This window comes from Coturnix japonica, chromosome 5 (genome assembly GCF_054131305.1).
Source record: "Coturnix japonica strain WE chromosome 5, WE-NBRP24, whole genome shotgun sequence".
NCBI lineage: Eukaryota > Metazoa > Chordata > Aves > Galliformes > Phasianidae > Coturnix > Coturnix japonica.
Window position 1 is genome coordinate 19,661,647 of NC_140667.1, and position 18,366 is coordinate 19,680,012.

The window sequence follows — 18,366 nt, forward strand, 5'->3', positions numbered from 1 at the left end:
CTAATTTAGCATATATGCCCATAAACAGTTACTTTCAGAGCTATATGTGCCACATTAAAAGATACTCTGTACCTCCATGACCTTTCATGGCAAAACAAGAATGAAACTTGTCAGATAAATGCTTGTAAAAAGGACTCCTATACGCTAAAAAGCTGAAAAGACCAAATCTCAAGAAGTGAGCAAGTAAATCATGTAGTACCTGAAAGTAATCGGTGATGAAGGATCCCAGTTCACTCTTCAGCAGCCGCCTGTAGACAGAAGGAATGCATTTGTGAAGTAACAGCCATTGCCGGTCATTTCTTTCAAGATTCATGCTTCACTACCAGTCACATCAAAGATGCACATGTGTCTTTTCAGCAACAATTAGATTTCTTTTACATTTAAGTATATATTCTACCAATGCCTACAAAAACAACTTTAAAATTATGAAGAAAGATTGCCTGAAACCTTCTGTTTATAAGCCATTCACCTGGAACAAACAGATAAACCACATTCACATCACTGAATGTATAAAAAGATGGAAAATAATTTAGAAGTTCTTATTTAGTTTGAAATTTATCTTTTTTTCTGATATTTCCTTAATGAAAATCACCTTAAATTGCATTGAAAATAGCATTTCTCCCCACTGCAGTACTTCCTTTTCTCTTGGAAGTAGAAGGTGGGAGAATAAGTAGAGAAGCTATGAGGTAAACATGCAAGCAGCAGCTGTGGCTTCCCCATGGCTATTGCATAAAAACCAAAAACCAGAAAACAAAGCATATTTTTCACGAAAACATTTGTAGAAATTTAGTAAGATGATGTTTACATACGTGCAAGCAGAAGCCACTCAACATATACTTCTGATTAAAGATGGCTGGATTTTAAATCTGGCTGGTTTAAGAGTCTGGCTTTTCACCAAAGTTAAGTATCACCAAAAGTGCTCAAAAATAGCATTTGGGACATCCAGCTCTCAGGCTGGGTTGATACTAAGAAGCTACAGCTCTTTTCTCAACTCTTTGGTGAACATAAATCTTGACTGCAATCTTCCTCACCAAGCACTCTGCAAAACTTCCACATTTATTCAGAAAGCACAGAGGTACCTTTACATCTTTCTCAGATGAGTTACACTCACCCCACCCATCTCGAAGTACATTTCTATTTCTGCAAGATGGAGAGAGCAGATAAGTCCTTGAGGGCTGGTTTGTGAGCTGTTCTTCTACTGGCTTCAGAGAATCCTGAGGGCTTTTTATTAGCTAATTTGCCAGCCCTAGCAGGACATTTGCTCTCTCAAGTGGACCATCCCACCCACCCCTGCAAACAAAAGCATACACTCCAAAGAGAACCTGATGGGTTCTCCTAACTGCGACCAGGCCACTCCTTGTGTCCTATATTCCATCTCTCAATGGCATTTCTGACACTTCCTCTTGCTATAACAACTTTCAGAGCAATTAAAAAAACAAAACAAAACTGTGAGTTGTTATCAAATCACAGCAAGACAGAGACTTGGTGAGAGTAATCCAGAGCAAGAAGTTACCAGCTACTCATCTCCTTACTCTGTCATTACTGCCCAAGTTTAAAACTGTCCTCATCTCCCACTGTCAAACAGTTAAGCACTGTGCAGAGTCTGTAGCTACTAGAACACTGCATTTGCTAACTTCCACTGATGAGCTGAGTGGAGAAATACAAAGGATGACAATGCACCAGGTCAATCTAATGGCACAAAAGACATGGCTGTCTGATGGGCTTGGTTTCTTGCCCAGCGTCAGGCCAGAAACCTCATACATGCTGCACCAATGTTTAGTTGAGTGCTATATCAAGAATCACAGGTGCAAAACTACAGATGCATATGCAAACATGCAAGCACTTGCATGCCTTTTGCTCCTTAGACTAATTTGATGAACGGCTTGAATGTTAAAATAGCCTGTTTGGAAAGTAACATTCTGAGATGTGAGCAATGCCGAGGGCACCTGTAGGAACATTTATTTCAAGGTGAGAGCTTCCAAGTGCTGCCTGTAAGTGGAAAAGCTTTCTTCCCCTCCCACCACCATCACTTTGTACACTGAGTGTACAAAGCATACAAATTTCACAAAGAATTTCTTGTTCTACACCCAGCTCTTGACAGTCCAGACTGACTCTAGCAGAGCATGGTCCAGCCACAGGGGCCAACCCCATCCAAAGGCTCTATTCTCTCCAGATTAAAAAGCAGGGAAGGATTACGGGCTTGCACCAGTTCAGGAAAGTAGGCTGAAGCCACTGCAATGAGCAGCAGCCTAGGAGGCAAGTCACAAAACCCAAATCCAGTCTTCAAGTACGCTACGGGCTGTGGGTTAGGGTGTTTCCAAAGTCTTACGACATTTGTTTTTCCCTTTCACATACAGAAATCCTCATCCCATAGAGAATTAATACTGCTTCAAGTACTTAAATTTAACTTGAGGATTTCTGCCTTAAGCACATTTAAATACTGTTAAAGCATAAGACATTGCAACTTTATGAAGCTTTTACCTTGGGACCAGATCAAGTAGGACAGAGACTCATGTCCTGCATTTATTTTGACAGCAGGGAAAAGGGTAGTTTGCTGCTCAGTATGTTCTTGGCTCCAGCAACCACTTGATTTGGCACACAGCAAAAACACAATAGGGATGGGGTAAGCATACAAATGTGGAAGTTGAGACCTATATGACAACATTCATGATGGATGAATATGGATGTAGTGAGAAAGAGGAGGAATAAGGAACTACAGTTGTGAACTGTCAATATTCCTCATAGCACCACATGGAATCAACTGCTCTGTACTTGCCCTATAATCCTATCTATCATTAACTGAAGTTTCCAAGTAATCAGACTGAAACCACAGATGACCACAAGACTTGCTTAAAATAAAATAATAAAATAATACTTCTATCACCACTATTAGACTTCTAGGGTTTTGTTAATCTTCTGAGTTAGTATTTTCTGGTCTTCTTCTGAAATCACTATAAAACTTCTATGTGAAATGCTGTATTTTACTGTGGGGTTTTTTTGTTGTTGTTTAAATGCTCTATGGTTCTGAGAAGCTTGATTTTAGAGAAAAACTGTGACTGAAAACATTACTACTGTTATGAATGCTCTTAAAGAAATGGGGGAGGGAAAAAGGCCTAAGAGGAAAATTCCATAGAAGGGGACAAAATCCTTGTAGTCTAAGTCAATAAATATTCTTTATTTGTCAAAGCTCCACATAAATCAATGAAACGTTACCTAAAATCCCAAATACCCTTCAAACCAGCCTGAACTTTAAAATACATGCTTAAGTTCTCTCCTACCCATCCATATTTCTCCCACCAGTCTCCTCTTGCTGCATTTCTTTTTGGGAACAAAGGCAAGGAAAAACCAAACAAGCAGCAACAAAAACCCCTTCCACATGCATTTCAGCAACTTACCTGATATTTTCATTGAGGGTATAAAGTTCATTGTTCTGCAAGCCTCCCCCTTTAAACACATTTATCACTGCTGTTTGAACACTGCCAAAAAATAAATGAGATAGTACAACATCCATAAATAATAGCTGCCAGTATGATTTAAGCACAGAGCAACATGAGATATTCACCAAAAGCTTAGTGGTTAAAATGGAGTGGGAAAGGTTAATTGCACTTAAATACTTCCACTTTTTGTCCCTCAAAATCATAACTCTTGTTTACCTATATCTCCCATGGGAGACAGAGCAGAACTAATCTTAAATTGCACTCAGAGTAAGCAAAGGAAAGTTATCACCAGGACACTTTTCACAAAGAACACATTCACAGGAGATACACCGTTAAAAAAGAACTGGTTGAGGAATCTCTGATATGTGCTGTTTGCTGTTAGCTATAAGGACACACAGATTCTTAGCAACATCTGCCAAACACACCACATTGCATTACCCAGAGATGCTGACAGGACCAGCTGAGCCATCCAGTTGGCAACAACTGGCTGTGCTGGAAGACCTTCTGCAGCCAGCATCAATCAGGCCCATCTTCAAGCCTTGTTAACACATATAAGGTGTGGCAACAGCTGTTGCCGGATACTGTAATACTTTTCTGATATACTTTTCTTTTTCAGTGCAGAGGAAGTCCTGAAGTGACAGAATGATTTAGCAGCTGTAACAGCTTGCCACAGCCAACAAGAGGAGATGCCATTTGCTTGATAGACGTTCTCTTCTGTAAACACGCTCTGCACTTGTACACTTCAGTAACCTCAGCTTTCTATCCTAGCGTAACAACATGATGCATTTGCTGGGCTGCATTTGTGTGACAAGAATAAGCAGAACTAGTTTAGCAAGAGAAAGGGGTCTGCAGAGCACAAAGATGGTGCAAGATGGCAGAAAGGTGGGAACACCTGATTTTAGTTGCAGCAGGCCATCTTCACCCTACGCATCATTTTTCCAGTGGTCACTGCTGCATGATATGCACTGCAGACAGGATTTGACTGTCAGTATGAAACTCTATTAGAAGTAGGAGCCACAAGCTTAGTAGTTACCACAGTTGAGTTCTTCTGATAAAAGCTTCATAATATGCAAATAAATTCCTGCCATGCATTAAGAAACTGACCTTTGTTACACTAATAGTTTTCCTAAAACATACTGAAAAAGTGGAACTGTGAATATGGATCAATTCTGTCTTACTTCAAGACAGTACCTCTGAAAAAACATAGACTAAAAAAAAAAAAGAGGCTGGCCAAAAATTACTAAGTCCGATTGTCACCTCTGCAGAAGGTTAGAATGCCTGCAAACCTCAGGCATGCCAAAAACTCATTCAGGCTTATAGATAATCAAGCTTAGCCATAAATAGCCTGAAGTACAAAGATCAGTCCCACACTGTAGGTGCTGCTCACCTGTTCCATGCTGAGTTGGAGCTGAGCTGCAGGGCCTGCCGAGCTGCCTGGAAACGTGGCAGGTCACTGAGCACTGGAGAGCTCATGAAGCGAGGTCGGGGCCTTCTGAATGAACCCATCTTGTGCAACTGGAGAGCAAAGGATGGTGCTATGGTGAAACCCCCAGTCATAGGCCTGAACGGAGTGGAGTGGATCTATCAGAAAGCCTCTTCTCTTGAAGGCCCGGGTACCTATCCTCACAGGCATCAACAAGACTTCAAATCCAAGGACTCAGCCTGCAATGAAAGAGAACAATTAGTCTCAGACTAGCAGTTCCCCACCACATGAGGCTGTGATACTGACTTGCAATAAAAATAAAGAAACTGGAAAGTGTAGAGAAAGAAGAGCAAGACAGAAAGGGGGGACTGAAAATAGCCTATCACACTAAGAACAAACTTGGGCAAATCTTCAGGAACTCTTCAACAGCAGCAGCTTTTCCCCCCTTAAAGAATGACACAACACAGCCAGAAAAAAAAACAGGTGTGGTTTCTCTTCCCATTTCAGTTAGCAGAGATGCAAGAACAGAGGTGTCTAAGCCATTCCCAGAGGCACTTTACAAATACCTTCAAATACAGTTGCTGTTCAGCTAAGATAAAGTAAGAGAAACTGGAGAGAAATATTTCACCATAACAAAGAAAAGGGAGGCAAAATTTGATCAACAAAAGACAAACCCTATGCTTTTTTTTTTTTTTCAGAAGCATTATGCAAGAAAATAAAACTCATTATCAGCTTATTAATAATAGTTACCGTAAGGAGCTTCTGCAAGAGAGCTCTGACAAACACATATTTTGAGAGTTAGCAGGACTGTTTGGGTTGGTTAATTTTCATTTTATAGGGAGCCAATTGCTGTCTGTATACAAAATTCTTGTACTTTCCCTTCTGATCATCATCTCCATGTAGATGAATATGTAGCCCCAAGTGAACCACAGAAACAGAGTAAGTTAGAATCAACTTGGATAAAAACCACAAAAAAAAGCTCTGGCAAAGCTGCTGCACTTCAGAATCTTCCCACTTCAGACAAGTACAAGCAGCAGATTCAGTTGGCAGTTTGAAGAACAGAGATGTCAGAGAAAAGAGAGATGGGAAAAAAAAAAAGCTGTATAACCAAACCGCACATAGAAGATGTAAAGGAAAGCCTTCTCTTTTCCACGACATCTGCAGCATGAGGTGAAAAAAAGATATGATCAGCTAGAGCTATACTGTGTATTTGCACTGTGCTTCTAATTTAGCTAGTGCTCAGCTCCAGGAAATTCTTCACGCTCTGCAAACCTTAACTAACCATTTGACAAATAGAAGAGCAGCTCTCTTGCCACCCAGCCAGCCCTGCTTTACATTCAGCTTATCACCTGCCTCCTCCTTGCCTTTTTCTGGTCAGCCAAGGAGGCCTAAGCAAGCCCTCAGCTCTGCTGCAGATACCAAGGCCCTGCCACCAATGGTGTTACAGGGGAAAAACACAGAGCAAACACCCTGCAGGCTTGCAGGACACAAAATACATGGAACTATCATCACTATTCAAGAAATAAATACACCTAACATCCACCCATGAGCTGAATGCAGTTCAGATAGATCTTTAGACAATTCTGCAGTCTCTAGAGATGACAAAGGCAAGACATTCATGAAGAAAGCTGAGCCCTAACAGGTGTTTAACAGACGTTGCCAGAAAGGACAGCAAGCTGCAGGTTGGGCAGCTGGTCTACACCAATTAGAAAAAACACAACACACCACTATAACATTTACAAATAAAGAATAAATTTAAAAAAAAAAAAATAGAACCAAATCACTGTCTTCTGTTTGCCTCTTGAAACAGTATTCTGTTCATTTTACACTGCCCACACAGAATCACCAAGGTTGAAAAAGACCTCCAGAGATCATCTAGTCCAACCACCCACCTATCACCAATATCTCCCACTAAACCATGTCCCTCAGTACAACATCTAAATGTTTCTTGAACACCTTCAGGGATAGTGACTCCACCACCTCCTTAGGCAGCCTATCCCAGTGCCTGACCACTCTCATTGAGAAGTAGTATTTCCTAACATCCAACATGAATCTCCCCCGGTGCAACTTGAGACCATTCCCTCTAGTCCTATCTCTAGTTACATAGGAGAGGAGGCTGACTCCCACCTCACCACAACCTCCTTTCAGGTAATTGTAGAGGGAAATAAGGTCACCCTTGAGCCTCTTCTTCTGCAGAGGGAACAATCCCAAGTCCCTCAGCCTCTCCTCATAAGGCCCGTTCTCCAGGCCCCTAAACAGCTTCACTGCCCAGTGTTTTCAATCTGCTAGCAATTTCTCTACTGGCAATACTAACCACATCAGAAACTGTCAGAAGAGAAAAGCTGCAGCACCTCGGAGAGCTGAGGGCAGACTTCACTCATGACACACTGAGAGGTACCTGGGAGGCAGAATCAGCATAACAGATATTTCTCTTGCAAAACAAGTAATTGTACCAATATTTGCCACCACCAAGTCCCAAAGCTGACAGTGAGAAGAGCTGAATGAGTGACAGCTGACTTCACCCAGCAATAAACTAAAACTACTCTTTCAACAATTTTTGTACAGGGAAGAGAACAGAAGTTCTTCAGAGCTATATAATGAGAAGTGTTACTTTAGATCAGGCATAGACAGTTAACAGTGCTAGAAAGTGGTGGTTAAGATGCCTGTGCTAACCTTTAACCCTCCTGTCAGTGCTCCAAGCACTGTAACTGCATACAGTACCTTATCCCCAGCAATAAAAGCCTTCTATAAAGCTGTATTTGTATTAACTTGTTAAGTTGCATGGGGAAAGTTTAAATTCAGAAGTGCAAGTAAGGAGAACAAGTTTTGTAACTTAATATACAGATACTTAAATTTTGCGTAGGAAGTCCTTTTGCACATACTGCACAAAGGTGAAACAATGCCATCACAAAGGTCTCTCCCAGACTTGGTCTTTGGTTTTACGAGCCTGATTCCACAGCAGCAGAACACAGGGCCCCATGACAAATTTCCTGAACGCTTCCTTCTTACCAAGGGAATATGCTTGCTTCTGCTCGTGGAAACATATACATTGTTTTCCTTAACCCTTGCTAAAGTTACCCAGACAGATAATAACAAGGTCCTGTCTGTGATGAGCATGTAAGATGATCCTCTTCCCCATTTTTTTCCACCCCAATCCCATAGTACTGAAGTGGGATTGCAGACTAAGATAACTTTATTTTAGATTTTCATCAGGGATTTAAGAAAAGATCATCAGCTTTTAGGCCAAATCCAGAGTCTGAGTTTCACTTCTTCAGGATTCAGAGAAAGCAACTTCTCCTAGTTTACCTAAAAAGGTAGCTGTTACACAGCAGTTATAGCATGCTTCCTTTCAGTACAAGCTAGCCACCAGAAGAGTATCAAGTACAACTGATTATTGTGTTATCAGAACTGAAATACCAAGGTCTGTGAGAATAACCATCCCCACAGCCTACTTAAAACTATTTTCAGAGACACAAAAAGCCAGAGGTAAGAGAGCATGTGCTGGAAAATTACTTCTGGCACGATGTATTTGCATTTTGCAAATCCCATGCATCAGAACATAAAACAAAGCCCTCAAACCAGACCCCAGTCTTACATAATTGTTCTGCAATAGCTGCAAAACACTCCATCTCCACAGCTCCTTCAGATCAGGTTTTCTGTTCCCACTGGAAGTTATACCAAGAATAAGACACCCTTGTAAACACTGCTTTGTTTCTGCAGGAGAGCTCCATTAGCAGTTTGTCAGTAATGTCCATGTTATGCATTCAGTAGTCTGCAATTTTACTCATTTTTTCTTTCCCTGAGGGAAACTACCCTTGTGCCTGGAGAGTTATTAATATAGGTTAGTCAGAAACCCTTGTGGTTTTAGGGCTATTTCAGCTAGTGGGAATGAGAAGCGTTATGCAAAGCACTGAACACATTATAGAACAGTTTTTCTCTTTAATTTGCCCTGAAAAGTCTTGAAGATTTACACAAATATTCTTCCCCCAGAGGCCTTCAGTCCAAACTCCTTCACATCTCCTCTTCCCAAGATTAAATTGTTTTAGAAGACTATAAAACAAAACCTACATCTAATGATTACAATCCTACTATTTATCAACCACAGAGAGAAGAAAGGCAGCAGTATGCCAGTGGTTGCAGCCACCAAGCTGTACCCTCTCTCTTATCATTAATCATTAAAGAGAAGAAGAGCTGGAGGCTAAAACTCAGATCTAGCACAGGAGATAGCGCCACAACAACATAATCTCCCACTGCCATGTGCTCCAACCACCGGGGAAACACTTGGGGTGGCAACAGAGCCAAGTTGTTTGCTAGATTACAGAGGACAGCCCGCACTTCTCTCATCTAATGACCCTGCATTTCTCTTTTTGGCAAGCTTGTTTTAACTCAAGGAGAGATGCGTTTATTGTTCTTCCTCCTCTTCTCTTGATCGTTTTTTCCCCCCCATTTACTTGTGATTATCAGCTCAAATCAATGTAGATATTCAATCTGTTTTTTCAATCTGTTCTTATTTTGTCCATCAAACAAGGTAGATATTACCTGTACAAAACCCAGGTCTTCAAACACGCAAATAACTGAAAGTTAGAAGACAGTGCTGAAAATTGGGGGTGTAGAGCTGGACTGCGAGTCAATCTGACAACAATGTAATTTTATCCACTTCTAATTTGTCATATCTGAGTAAACACTATATAGATTAATTGGAATCTTTCAACAGAAGAATCAGTCAAGGAGACAAATCACTTTCCAGCAAACACTTGTGGATATAGATATAAAAACCTTACAGTCAAACTAGGATTCTTTTATCCATTGGCTTTCTGCTAGCCATGAAAATAAACAGAGAAACCACTATAAAGTGATTTAATGAAATGACTTTTTCCTTCCAACAGACCAAAGCACCTGTGACTGGTGGAAAAAAAATAAAAAATAAAAAAAATCAAGATCTGGCAATACACCTAGTTTAGTCTCTGTTGAAGAGAGAATAACCTATAGAAAAAGTTGGCAGCACTTCCTCCAAATCAGGGATCTTCTCAGTAATCCTGAGCCAAACAAACAAAAAGCCCCCTTCAACAAAGAAAGAGACCATTTTAAATGGTCACTGATGTCTGGTTTAGAGCAACAGCCACCAATGCAAGCAGCGGGGCACCAAAAACTACAGCTACTTTTGCTTTTTAGAGGGTAACTTGCAGTGGTACCACTTCACATTCACACCAAAAAGCAACTTCAAACCAGATGGCAATGCAGGGAAGGTGAGGAGGGAAACCACATGAGGCTCCATTCATCCAAATAAACATTCCCCAGATCTCCTGAAATACCACAACAAAGAATGAGAGATTATCCAGGTATAAGAGATGTCTTGCCATATGAACATTTTTAGTGGTAGAAAACTAGTGTCTTCATAAAAAAGATATGTTTGCCCATTTTCTACTTCTTTGTATACTCTATGCAACTGTGACATTGATGACCTGTGAGTCTGGATTCTGCATCATGTGACAGATTTTTATTTTTTTGTAATGATTTTGAGTATGAAACAAGCATAAGTTTAAGAAAAATGCATTAGTTATTCCATAACTAAAAATATTTCCTTCCTGGATAGTGTGATCAGAAGCCATATCTTACATACATTAGAGTTACTGAAATCAAGAGTCTCAGCAATAGTTTGAGGGCAGGCTGGGGCCCAATCTCAAGGCATAGTTCTTCCTAAACCCCTTATCTTTCTACTCTTTCACAACTTTGGAAATCTGACTCATGACAGCTTTAGTTTCTAACGCACAACCCATCGAGAACAACAAGAACATCAACATTGGCCTTCATATTCTGGATCAATTCACAAACCAGCGAGGCAAAGTACAGATACTTTGTCAAAGGAGCAGCCACTCGCACAAGGAGCAGAACTCCTTCAGATGTGCGTATGCTACTAGTAGGGGCACAGTCCTTTCTAAGAGACCATCCAAGGTCAGAAAGATAAATGGAATGGTGCAAGGCCAGCATTTTGGTCTGGCAGTTTCATCAGTAGGATTGATTCATGTTACAGCCTTCAGGAAAGAGCTTCTTCCCCCATCCCCCCTGCATATAATTGCCCCTTGTTTCTGAAATCCCAGTGACAAAATCAGCTCAAAAACATTGTTATTAAAAAAAATAAACAAACAACAAGAAAACCCTCTGCTTAAGCTACAGTCCAGGACTGCAGACCATACCTCCACTTGGGAACAGGATCTGTGCAGGAGGAAGGAACATGCTCCATCAGCACCTCACCGGGCTGTCCAACAGAAGAAAACAAGTCGATCCCTCAGTCTCTCAGTGCACACTCCATGCCAGCTGGTAAACACAGGGCTTCAGCCAGCTAAAGCACATTACCTGCAGCCCCACCACACACCTCCGGCCATTCCCTGGCTGCCCCCAATGCACACAATGCCAAGTGTTGAAGGGACACTTGCCCGCTCCACACCTCCAGCCCACCCATCCCACAATAGGAGAAAGCCCTGAGGCAGACCATGCATGTTCAGCCCCATGTGGATGGGTTGATCAGCCCTGCAAAATGCTTTTTTCATCAAGAGCTCTAGGAGGATTATTAATAAAGAGAGTGAAAATCATTATCTCCATTTTCTGGCTGAGGAAATGAAGCTGCAAAGCCAGCAAGATGACTCACTCAGGTCTTCCACCTCCCAAGCCAGGATCCTACCCACCAAAAAAAACTGAAACAAAAACACGCCTCTAAGCTCCTTTAACGAAGCCCTTTAAAAGAATTCCATTGAGCTGTAAAGAGGCAGATCAGATTATTCCTTGTTCTTCTTTTCAAAGGTAGCTCAATACCAAAAGGTGCCAACTTTTTTATTATTATTATTATTATTTTACTGGGCTATCCACTATGAAGGCACAAACTTTGAGGCCTATAAGTAATCTGAAAGTGTTCAATCCCCACCTAACCCTAATTCAACTAATTGTTAACTATGGAGATGAAGCATATTAGGGATAAAAAAAAAAAGAGAGCTCTTACAGAATACGGGAATAGAGCCCTCCCCAGTACCATGTCAACCCTCTGATATGCACCCATATATCTGACAATTTTACTACTATTCTTTAGCTACCCAAAACAAGATCTCACTTCCCCTAAATTACATCTACACACTAAACTCCTTCTGCATACTTTCTTCCCCCAACTGGGAATCTTGCCTTTATTTGTTACATATCCCAAACAAATTAATAAACAGAAGGATCTCTCTAACTGGGCTTTAGTAGCAGAGCTACATGGCAACAGAAAAGAAATTCAGTGGTTTCCACTTAGTTGTGCTTTGAGTTCTTGAGGTTAAAGTAAACCTGAAACTCAAAGTGAAACTGTAGCCAGATTGAGCGGGGGGAAAAAAAACAACATAAAAACCCCCACATTTTTGCCTATATCCCATCCTGGGATGAGATGTTTCTCTGTAATTCAGAGACCACTGCAGCCCTTTTGGAGTTCATGGAAGGTTAGAAGGAAGACTAATTCACAATCATACAAACATGAAGACATTTCCCTATAGAACAAAGCATGAAAATGGCACTGGCACAGTGCAAGCCAATTTAATAAGAATAAAGAGATAAAGATTATATACACACACATGAAAAACCTCAAACTATTACAGCCTAAAAACACAACTGATTTAATAGCAAAATAGCAATCTAAGGAGTTCAGTACCTAAAGCTGCCCATCAGTTCTGGCCAACTTCATTTTGATGTCTTCAAGTCTTAAGCTCTGTTGACTACCAGAATGTCTTTTAATGAGCACAACTACACTGGAACAAGCCTCAGCACAAGAACACTTTCCACCAGAAAAAAAACCACACATAAATAATAATTTCCTTCCACTGTTTGGAATAGCATTTAGCAGATGCACCCGTTAGGGCACCTCTCCTGGATGGAGCGAAACAAGCCAAGAATGCATCGCTAGAATGACAACAGCATGAGTAAGCTATTGGACTTTTTACGGTACAAAAGGCTTTAAGATGGAAATGACAAGTGTGTTTTCAAACACATGAACTAAACTTTCAGCAGCTTCAACCTGTTTCCAATAACTCCCCAGTAGCATTTGCCACAAAATCCAGGAAATGCTTGTGTTAACTCTTTCAAAGCAAGTTACAAAGTACATTGAGCAGTATGCAGGGATGAGAGGAGTTTTGCTTAGCAGGTGGAGAAGCTGTGTGGGAAAAATAAAAAATAATAATTTAAAAAAAAAAAAAGATGTAGCTTCTCACCAAATAAACTGGTCATATTCAGTGGTTACACAAGCAGCAGAACTGGAGTGCTCCCTCTGGGTTTCACATGTGCAGGAAGGGATAACTGTACTTTCAGAACACTGCAAGTAGAATGGCTATCATCTTTGTGTTTTCTTGCACTTCATACATATTCCTTTTTCTCTTTTCCCCCCCTTCTTGTTTTCACATTTCCTATTGTTATTATTAAAAACAGAAATACACTCCTTAGATTGAACCCTACGACTACAAAACACAGCAGTTGAGTAGCTTGATTTACATGGTAGCCCAGCCTCGGCCACCTCTGGTATTACAGGGTGTTTGCCAAAGTCTTCAGTACAGTCTTCCACACTCTGAGTTACACTTACTTCTATCTAATGGAAGAACAGGTTGTTACGCCCTGCTGAATAAGCTCTGGAGTCCAGCACACAGTCAATCAATGTATATTTATGCTCGAATTCACACCAGCAGAAACAGTGAGGACAAAAGGCCATACATTATGTGTGCAAGAAACAACAAAAAAAGCCTACAAAGGCCTGGAAAAGTAACATGAAGCTGAACACATTGAGTGAGTACAAAAGGTACGCATTTAGTGCTTACTTGCTACTTCCAAGCTTTCAATGATCTACTCAAGTCTCAGGCCTCTATTCCTTCCATAAGGAATGGAAGCTACCTTTATTAATTTCTCACTTTAAGTGAGAACTATCACATCTATTCTGTGCCCATCATCGCTAGAAATGCAAGGAATTTAAGTTCTTCCAAGTGGAATTGAGGAGTCAGTAGATGTTACCTGCATTCCAGATGAGCTTTGAAAGTGAACGTTGGAAGTCTTATCAGAATCTGAGCAGTTATCAGACAGCCTGTAAATATACTGCAAGAAAATAATTACAGAGAACTTCATCTAAGTATCTAAATGGATAATTGTAAAGGCTGAAGATAAACGTGATATGCAACTGAATTGCCACCTGAAGCCTGCTGTAAAACTACCAAAAGGAAACACTGTTGCTAAACTGACATAAAAAATAATAATCCCACATGGAACTGTCTGCTTGAACATCCCTGCCCACTTCCAGCACTGCATGCAAACCTTTGGTGTAGGTCTCAGTGCAACTTGACAGCTGCATCAGTCAGAGATTCAGGACAACCGCAGAGACAACTACAGAATAACAGACCTCTGGATAAATTTCTTCCAAGTTTCACCAAAAAGAGCTAGTTTTGGATTCTAGTTGAAGTGTTTTCCGCCCTTCAGGATGTTACAGAAGCCCACAGCGCTAAATACTTAGCAACAACACCATACATTAACTATGAAGTGTGCATAATATATCTTAAGTTACAAGCAAGTTTTCATTTTCATGGGATGCTATGTCTGCTTTTTCTTGTGTTCTGGAACACAAAAGATTGATGCCTACTTTATTCCCCCCCAGTTTGGTGCTTTAGAGGCACTTTTAAGTGGATGAATCTCCTACACGTTACAGCTAAAAGAAACACTGCAGACTGCAGGAATGTCTGAGTACCCTGCACCCTATGTGACAAGTCAATAAATCACAGCAGCCTCCCCTGGCTGTAAAATATATAAATAGCATTAATAGAAGAAACTGAATCTAAACAGCAAAAAGAGAATGCAAGCAGTTTTTACATCACAGTTCTCTACTTACCAAGAAACAGCATTAGGCTTGGGTTGCTACCACAGATCTTGCACTCAAACTTCACATCCTTCACAAGGCTGTGAAATAGCTGGCATAACTTACTGCACATATTTTCAGCTATAGGTCATTTTTGTTGCCAGAGTGCTAACTTAATTCTTCCTAGGGGTCAAACGGCAGGACTCTGCCCCCAGCTAGGTGCGTCCAAATGTAAAAGATGGGCAGTTTATCAGGTCTTGTCTCCGCTAGTCCATCTACATCATTAGGGACTACCTCACAGTCAAACAGCAGCTTCTGCTTTAGAAGAAAAACGCAGCCTGCACATCAGCTTCTGTACCTAAGGCATGCTGCCTCGCTGTGAAATAAGAGCCATGGACATACACTGTGAATATGTGTGTACATACAGCATCATAAGAAAGATGTAAATAGCTCTCGGATGCAGATCCGGGTAGCTCTGAGCTCTGCATAAATGAAACCCTCCACAACACAGAATTGCAGCATTGTCTATAAATACGCTCAACACTTGTTGCTGACAAACAAAAAGTCCCTCCGCTCGAGACAGCCTGCTTGCATGAACAAATCATCATATGACCGGGAAAGGCAGAGAAAAATAACCGCGTTTTAGAAGGCGCTTCTCAGCACAAGCAGCCAGGAGAGGCGTCGGTCACTGCTGGCGTGACCCGCGGCTGTGGCTGACGTCCTACAGGGGTGACAGGGGACGGGTCTGACAGCTGAAGGAACAAAACAGTGGGGTTTGCCCACGCGGCTGCGAGCGTCCCAGAGCCTCGCAGGGGAACTCGGGTGGCATCACCGCGGGGCGAGGAGAGAAAGGGACGAAGCCGCACCGCGCTGCTTTAAGCGGGCAGCCCGCCGCTTGCGGCTTTTGTCTCCTCTCGCAGCGGCTACGTGTAACTTCGGTCTGTTTAGCGGAGGGGAAAAGCCTCCTTCCCTTCGCCCTCGGTTTCAGAATTATTGTGTCCCCTGAGGGGGAAGGCGGACACACTCGGTTTGGAAATGACTCACTCGGCGGCACTATGGAACGGGAGAGTCTATTTTTAATATTTTCAAATGGAAAACTTGCTCGGGATTTATGCCGGCACATAAACCGGAGGCTCAGCCCCGTGCCTTCCGCGGGCCGCCCCGCGCACATCCTCGCGGCCGCACCTCCCGCACCAGCCCCACTCTCCGGTGGCGGAGCCCCCTCCCCGGCAGCCCGGCCCGGATCTCCCTTCGCACTCACCGCCTCCGCTCTGCGGGGAGGGCGGCAGCGAACGCCGCTGCTCCGCGCCCGCTGCTCCGCTCCTTGCCCAGCTCCGCTCCGCTCTCGCCGTCGCCCCACTGCGGGCTGAAGGACGCGCTGCCTCTGGCCGCGATCTGGCGAAATTTGCCACCACCCGGCCAGGATTCCACACTTCCTGGCTCTCGGCCAGCCCTTGTTTTTACGATCTGCCTTTCGCTGGCTCCTCCCAGCGCAGACAAAGGCGGCCGAGCCGAGCCGCCCCGGGGCTACGGGAGCTGCTCCCCCGGCTACCGATCCCGCCCCGACTCGGTGGGTCGGGAAGAATAAATTCCTCCGGCCGTTACAGAAAGCAAACGACGGGATACGCTGCGGGAGCTCGGAGGCCCTTGACCCCAACAGGACGGGGATGTTGAGGCTGCTACCGGCCCCAGCCCGGCCGCCACCAGCCCGAGCCGGCGAGCGGAGCCCTCAGCACCGCGTTACACGGACTGCTCCTCGCGGCCCATCAACGCGCGGCGCGGGTGCGCTGGATTTGCCCCTTAAAGCTAGGGCGGGTTTTACGTTAACCTTACGGTTCAAGGACGCTCCGACAGCCGCAGCCCCGTACCGGTGTTCAGCTGTCACTTTCTGCTGCAAGTATTGGACAGGAAGCTGCTGAAACCTTCAAGAGATTAAAAAGCCACAAGGAGTTGCAGTCGCATATCAGAGTACCATCAGGCAGTCACGCCAAAGTGTGAAGAGCTACTTGAAGCTCCATTGAAGGAGCTGAGACCTTGAAGCGCAGGAAGAAGACATTTATGTTGGCAAAACAGCCATTTTGAGTGCTTAAGAGAATTCTAGGAATTCATGAGCACACAGGACTGCTGGTTCCTGGTAAAGCTCTGGTTTTAAGAAAAATCCTAGTTTTACAACTGAGTCGAGTCTGGTCCAAGCACCAGAAAAGTTACTGCTGCCCTAGAAGTGCTGTGTTCTCACATCAGGTCATACTGGGAGCTGATGCTGAGTTATGCTGGAGATGGCCCTAAAGAGCTCAGGGGACATGACTTGCTGCATGTGGTTCTGTTTCTCCTTTTCCAAATCTAGATGTTTAAAACAAAGCCTCACTGAGGGCACTGTAACCCTAACCTACTGCCTATTCTTACTGCTAGGGGAATGTAAATAAGGATTTACTCTTAAGAACACAAAATCAGTACCTGGAACTTGCAGACTATGAAAGCACAGAGAAACACGTTTCCTGTCCCAGAAAGACGAAGTATATGATGACCGTTTATAACTACTCCAGCACACACAATTTTAGTTTATCTGGTAACCTACTAACAATTGAAAGCACACGCTGCCACTAGTTCTGCATCCACTTTTCAAGCCAATGTTTGCTAATCCCTCAGTGACGGCAAAAGCAGAGTCAGAGTGGTGGTCTCCAACCTGTGGTTCACAATCTAGCCAGGAAATTAAAGAAGCAAGGCGACTGGAGAAGCAAGGCTCAAGTGATTTGTCATGCTTGATATGTTCTTTGTGAGCCAGCAAAAAAATTCAAAAAAGGTTACACATTAGCAAATGGAGACTTGATATACCTGGTCAGTGCTGTGCTCTGAGAGAAACATGGCAAGAAAAAACAGGCAAGTTTTGGGAGAAGCATTCAGGTCAAACCAGTACAAACCATAGAGCAGGTCTCAGCTTCTAACATTACACAAACACAGCAAGTTCTGTCTTAGCTTATAAAAAAGAAAATGAACAAAAAACCCACAGGAGCCAGTATCTTTCCCCAAATTTAAACCCATATGGTTACAAACTAAAACCTGAGAATGAATCAGGTGTGAGATAGACACCTAAACGCGCAAAAGCCTGTAACCTAAGGTTTAGAAGAAAGCTGCCCACCAGACCAGTGGGTCTCAAGTTCAAGACATCATTCCCACAACACAAACTTACTATGACCATCCTGTTTTATGGATGGACTACTTACTGGAGGAAATGAAAGAAGGAGCTGAAGAAATTTGCTGCCACTGTGATGGGAAGAAGGTGGGTCCCCCTTGTAACTGCATCTTTAGGAAGGAGCTCTGTGGAAAGGACAGAGCCCTTGTCAGTGACAGTGCTGGGAAGATTGAATACATAGCAAGGACAGATGAGAGACAAGTAGAAACATTAGCCCACAAGAGGAAGATGAAAGTCTTCCAGTAGAATTTCATCTTACCTAACACTGGCTATAGGAGAGCACACAAAACCTCTTGTAATCAACATACTTTGGGCTTCTTTAGTGGGGAGAGAGGCATGTTCAAAGCTAATTCATCTCACCTGGGTCAGACAGCTGTGTTACGTTAGGAGAAATTACCCTTTGGAGAAGTCTGTATGCCTCAGCTGATTGGTTAAGGCAGCACCTTTTGCAACACACCTAACTTCCACA

General features: G+C 42.8%; 1 protein-coding gene across 8 annotated transcripts in view; it reads right to left on the reverse strand.

The window, feature by feature from the left end:
• PRR5L (proline rich 5 like) overlaps nt 1–18,366 on the reverse strand; it is a 55,200-nt gene that overhangs the window by 25,602 nt on the left and 11,232 nt on the right. For 3 of the 8 annotated variants that reach the window (XM_085550222.1, XM_085550218.1, XM_085550224.1), the window contains exons 3-6: nt 17,929–18,022; nt 4,825–5,099; nt 3,396–3,476; nt 200–248 (exon numbers count right to left, since the gene is read on the reverse strand). In XM_085550222.1, the coding sequence (XP_085406348.1) occupies nt 200–248; nt 3,396–3,476; nt 4,825–4,994 (300 nt within the window). In that variant the 5' untranslated portion in view covers nt 4,995–5,099; nt 17,929–18,022. Of the gene's footprint in view, nt 1–199; nt 249–3,395; nt 3,477–4,824; nt 5,100–13,088; nt 13,190–13,875; nt 13,958–15,968; nt 16,616–17,928; nt 18,023–18,366 lie in introns of those variants that run through there. The other 5 variants (XM_085550223.1, XM_085550225.1, XM_085550221.1 and 2 more) reach the window with 4 other exon arrangements.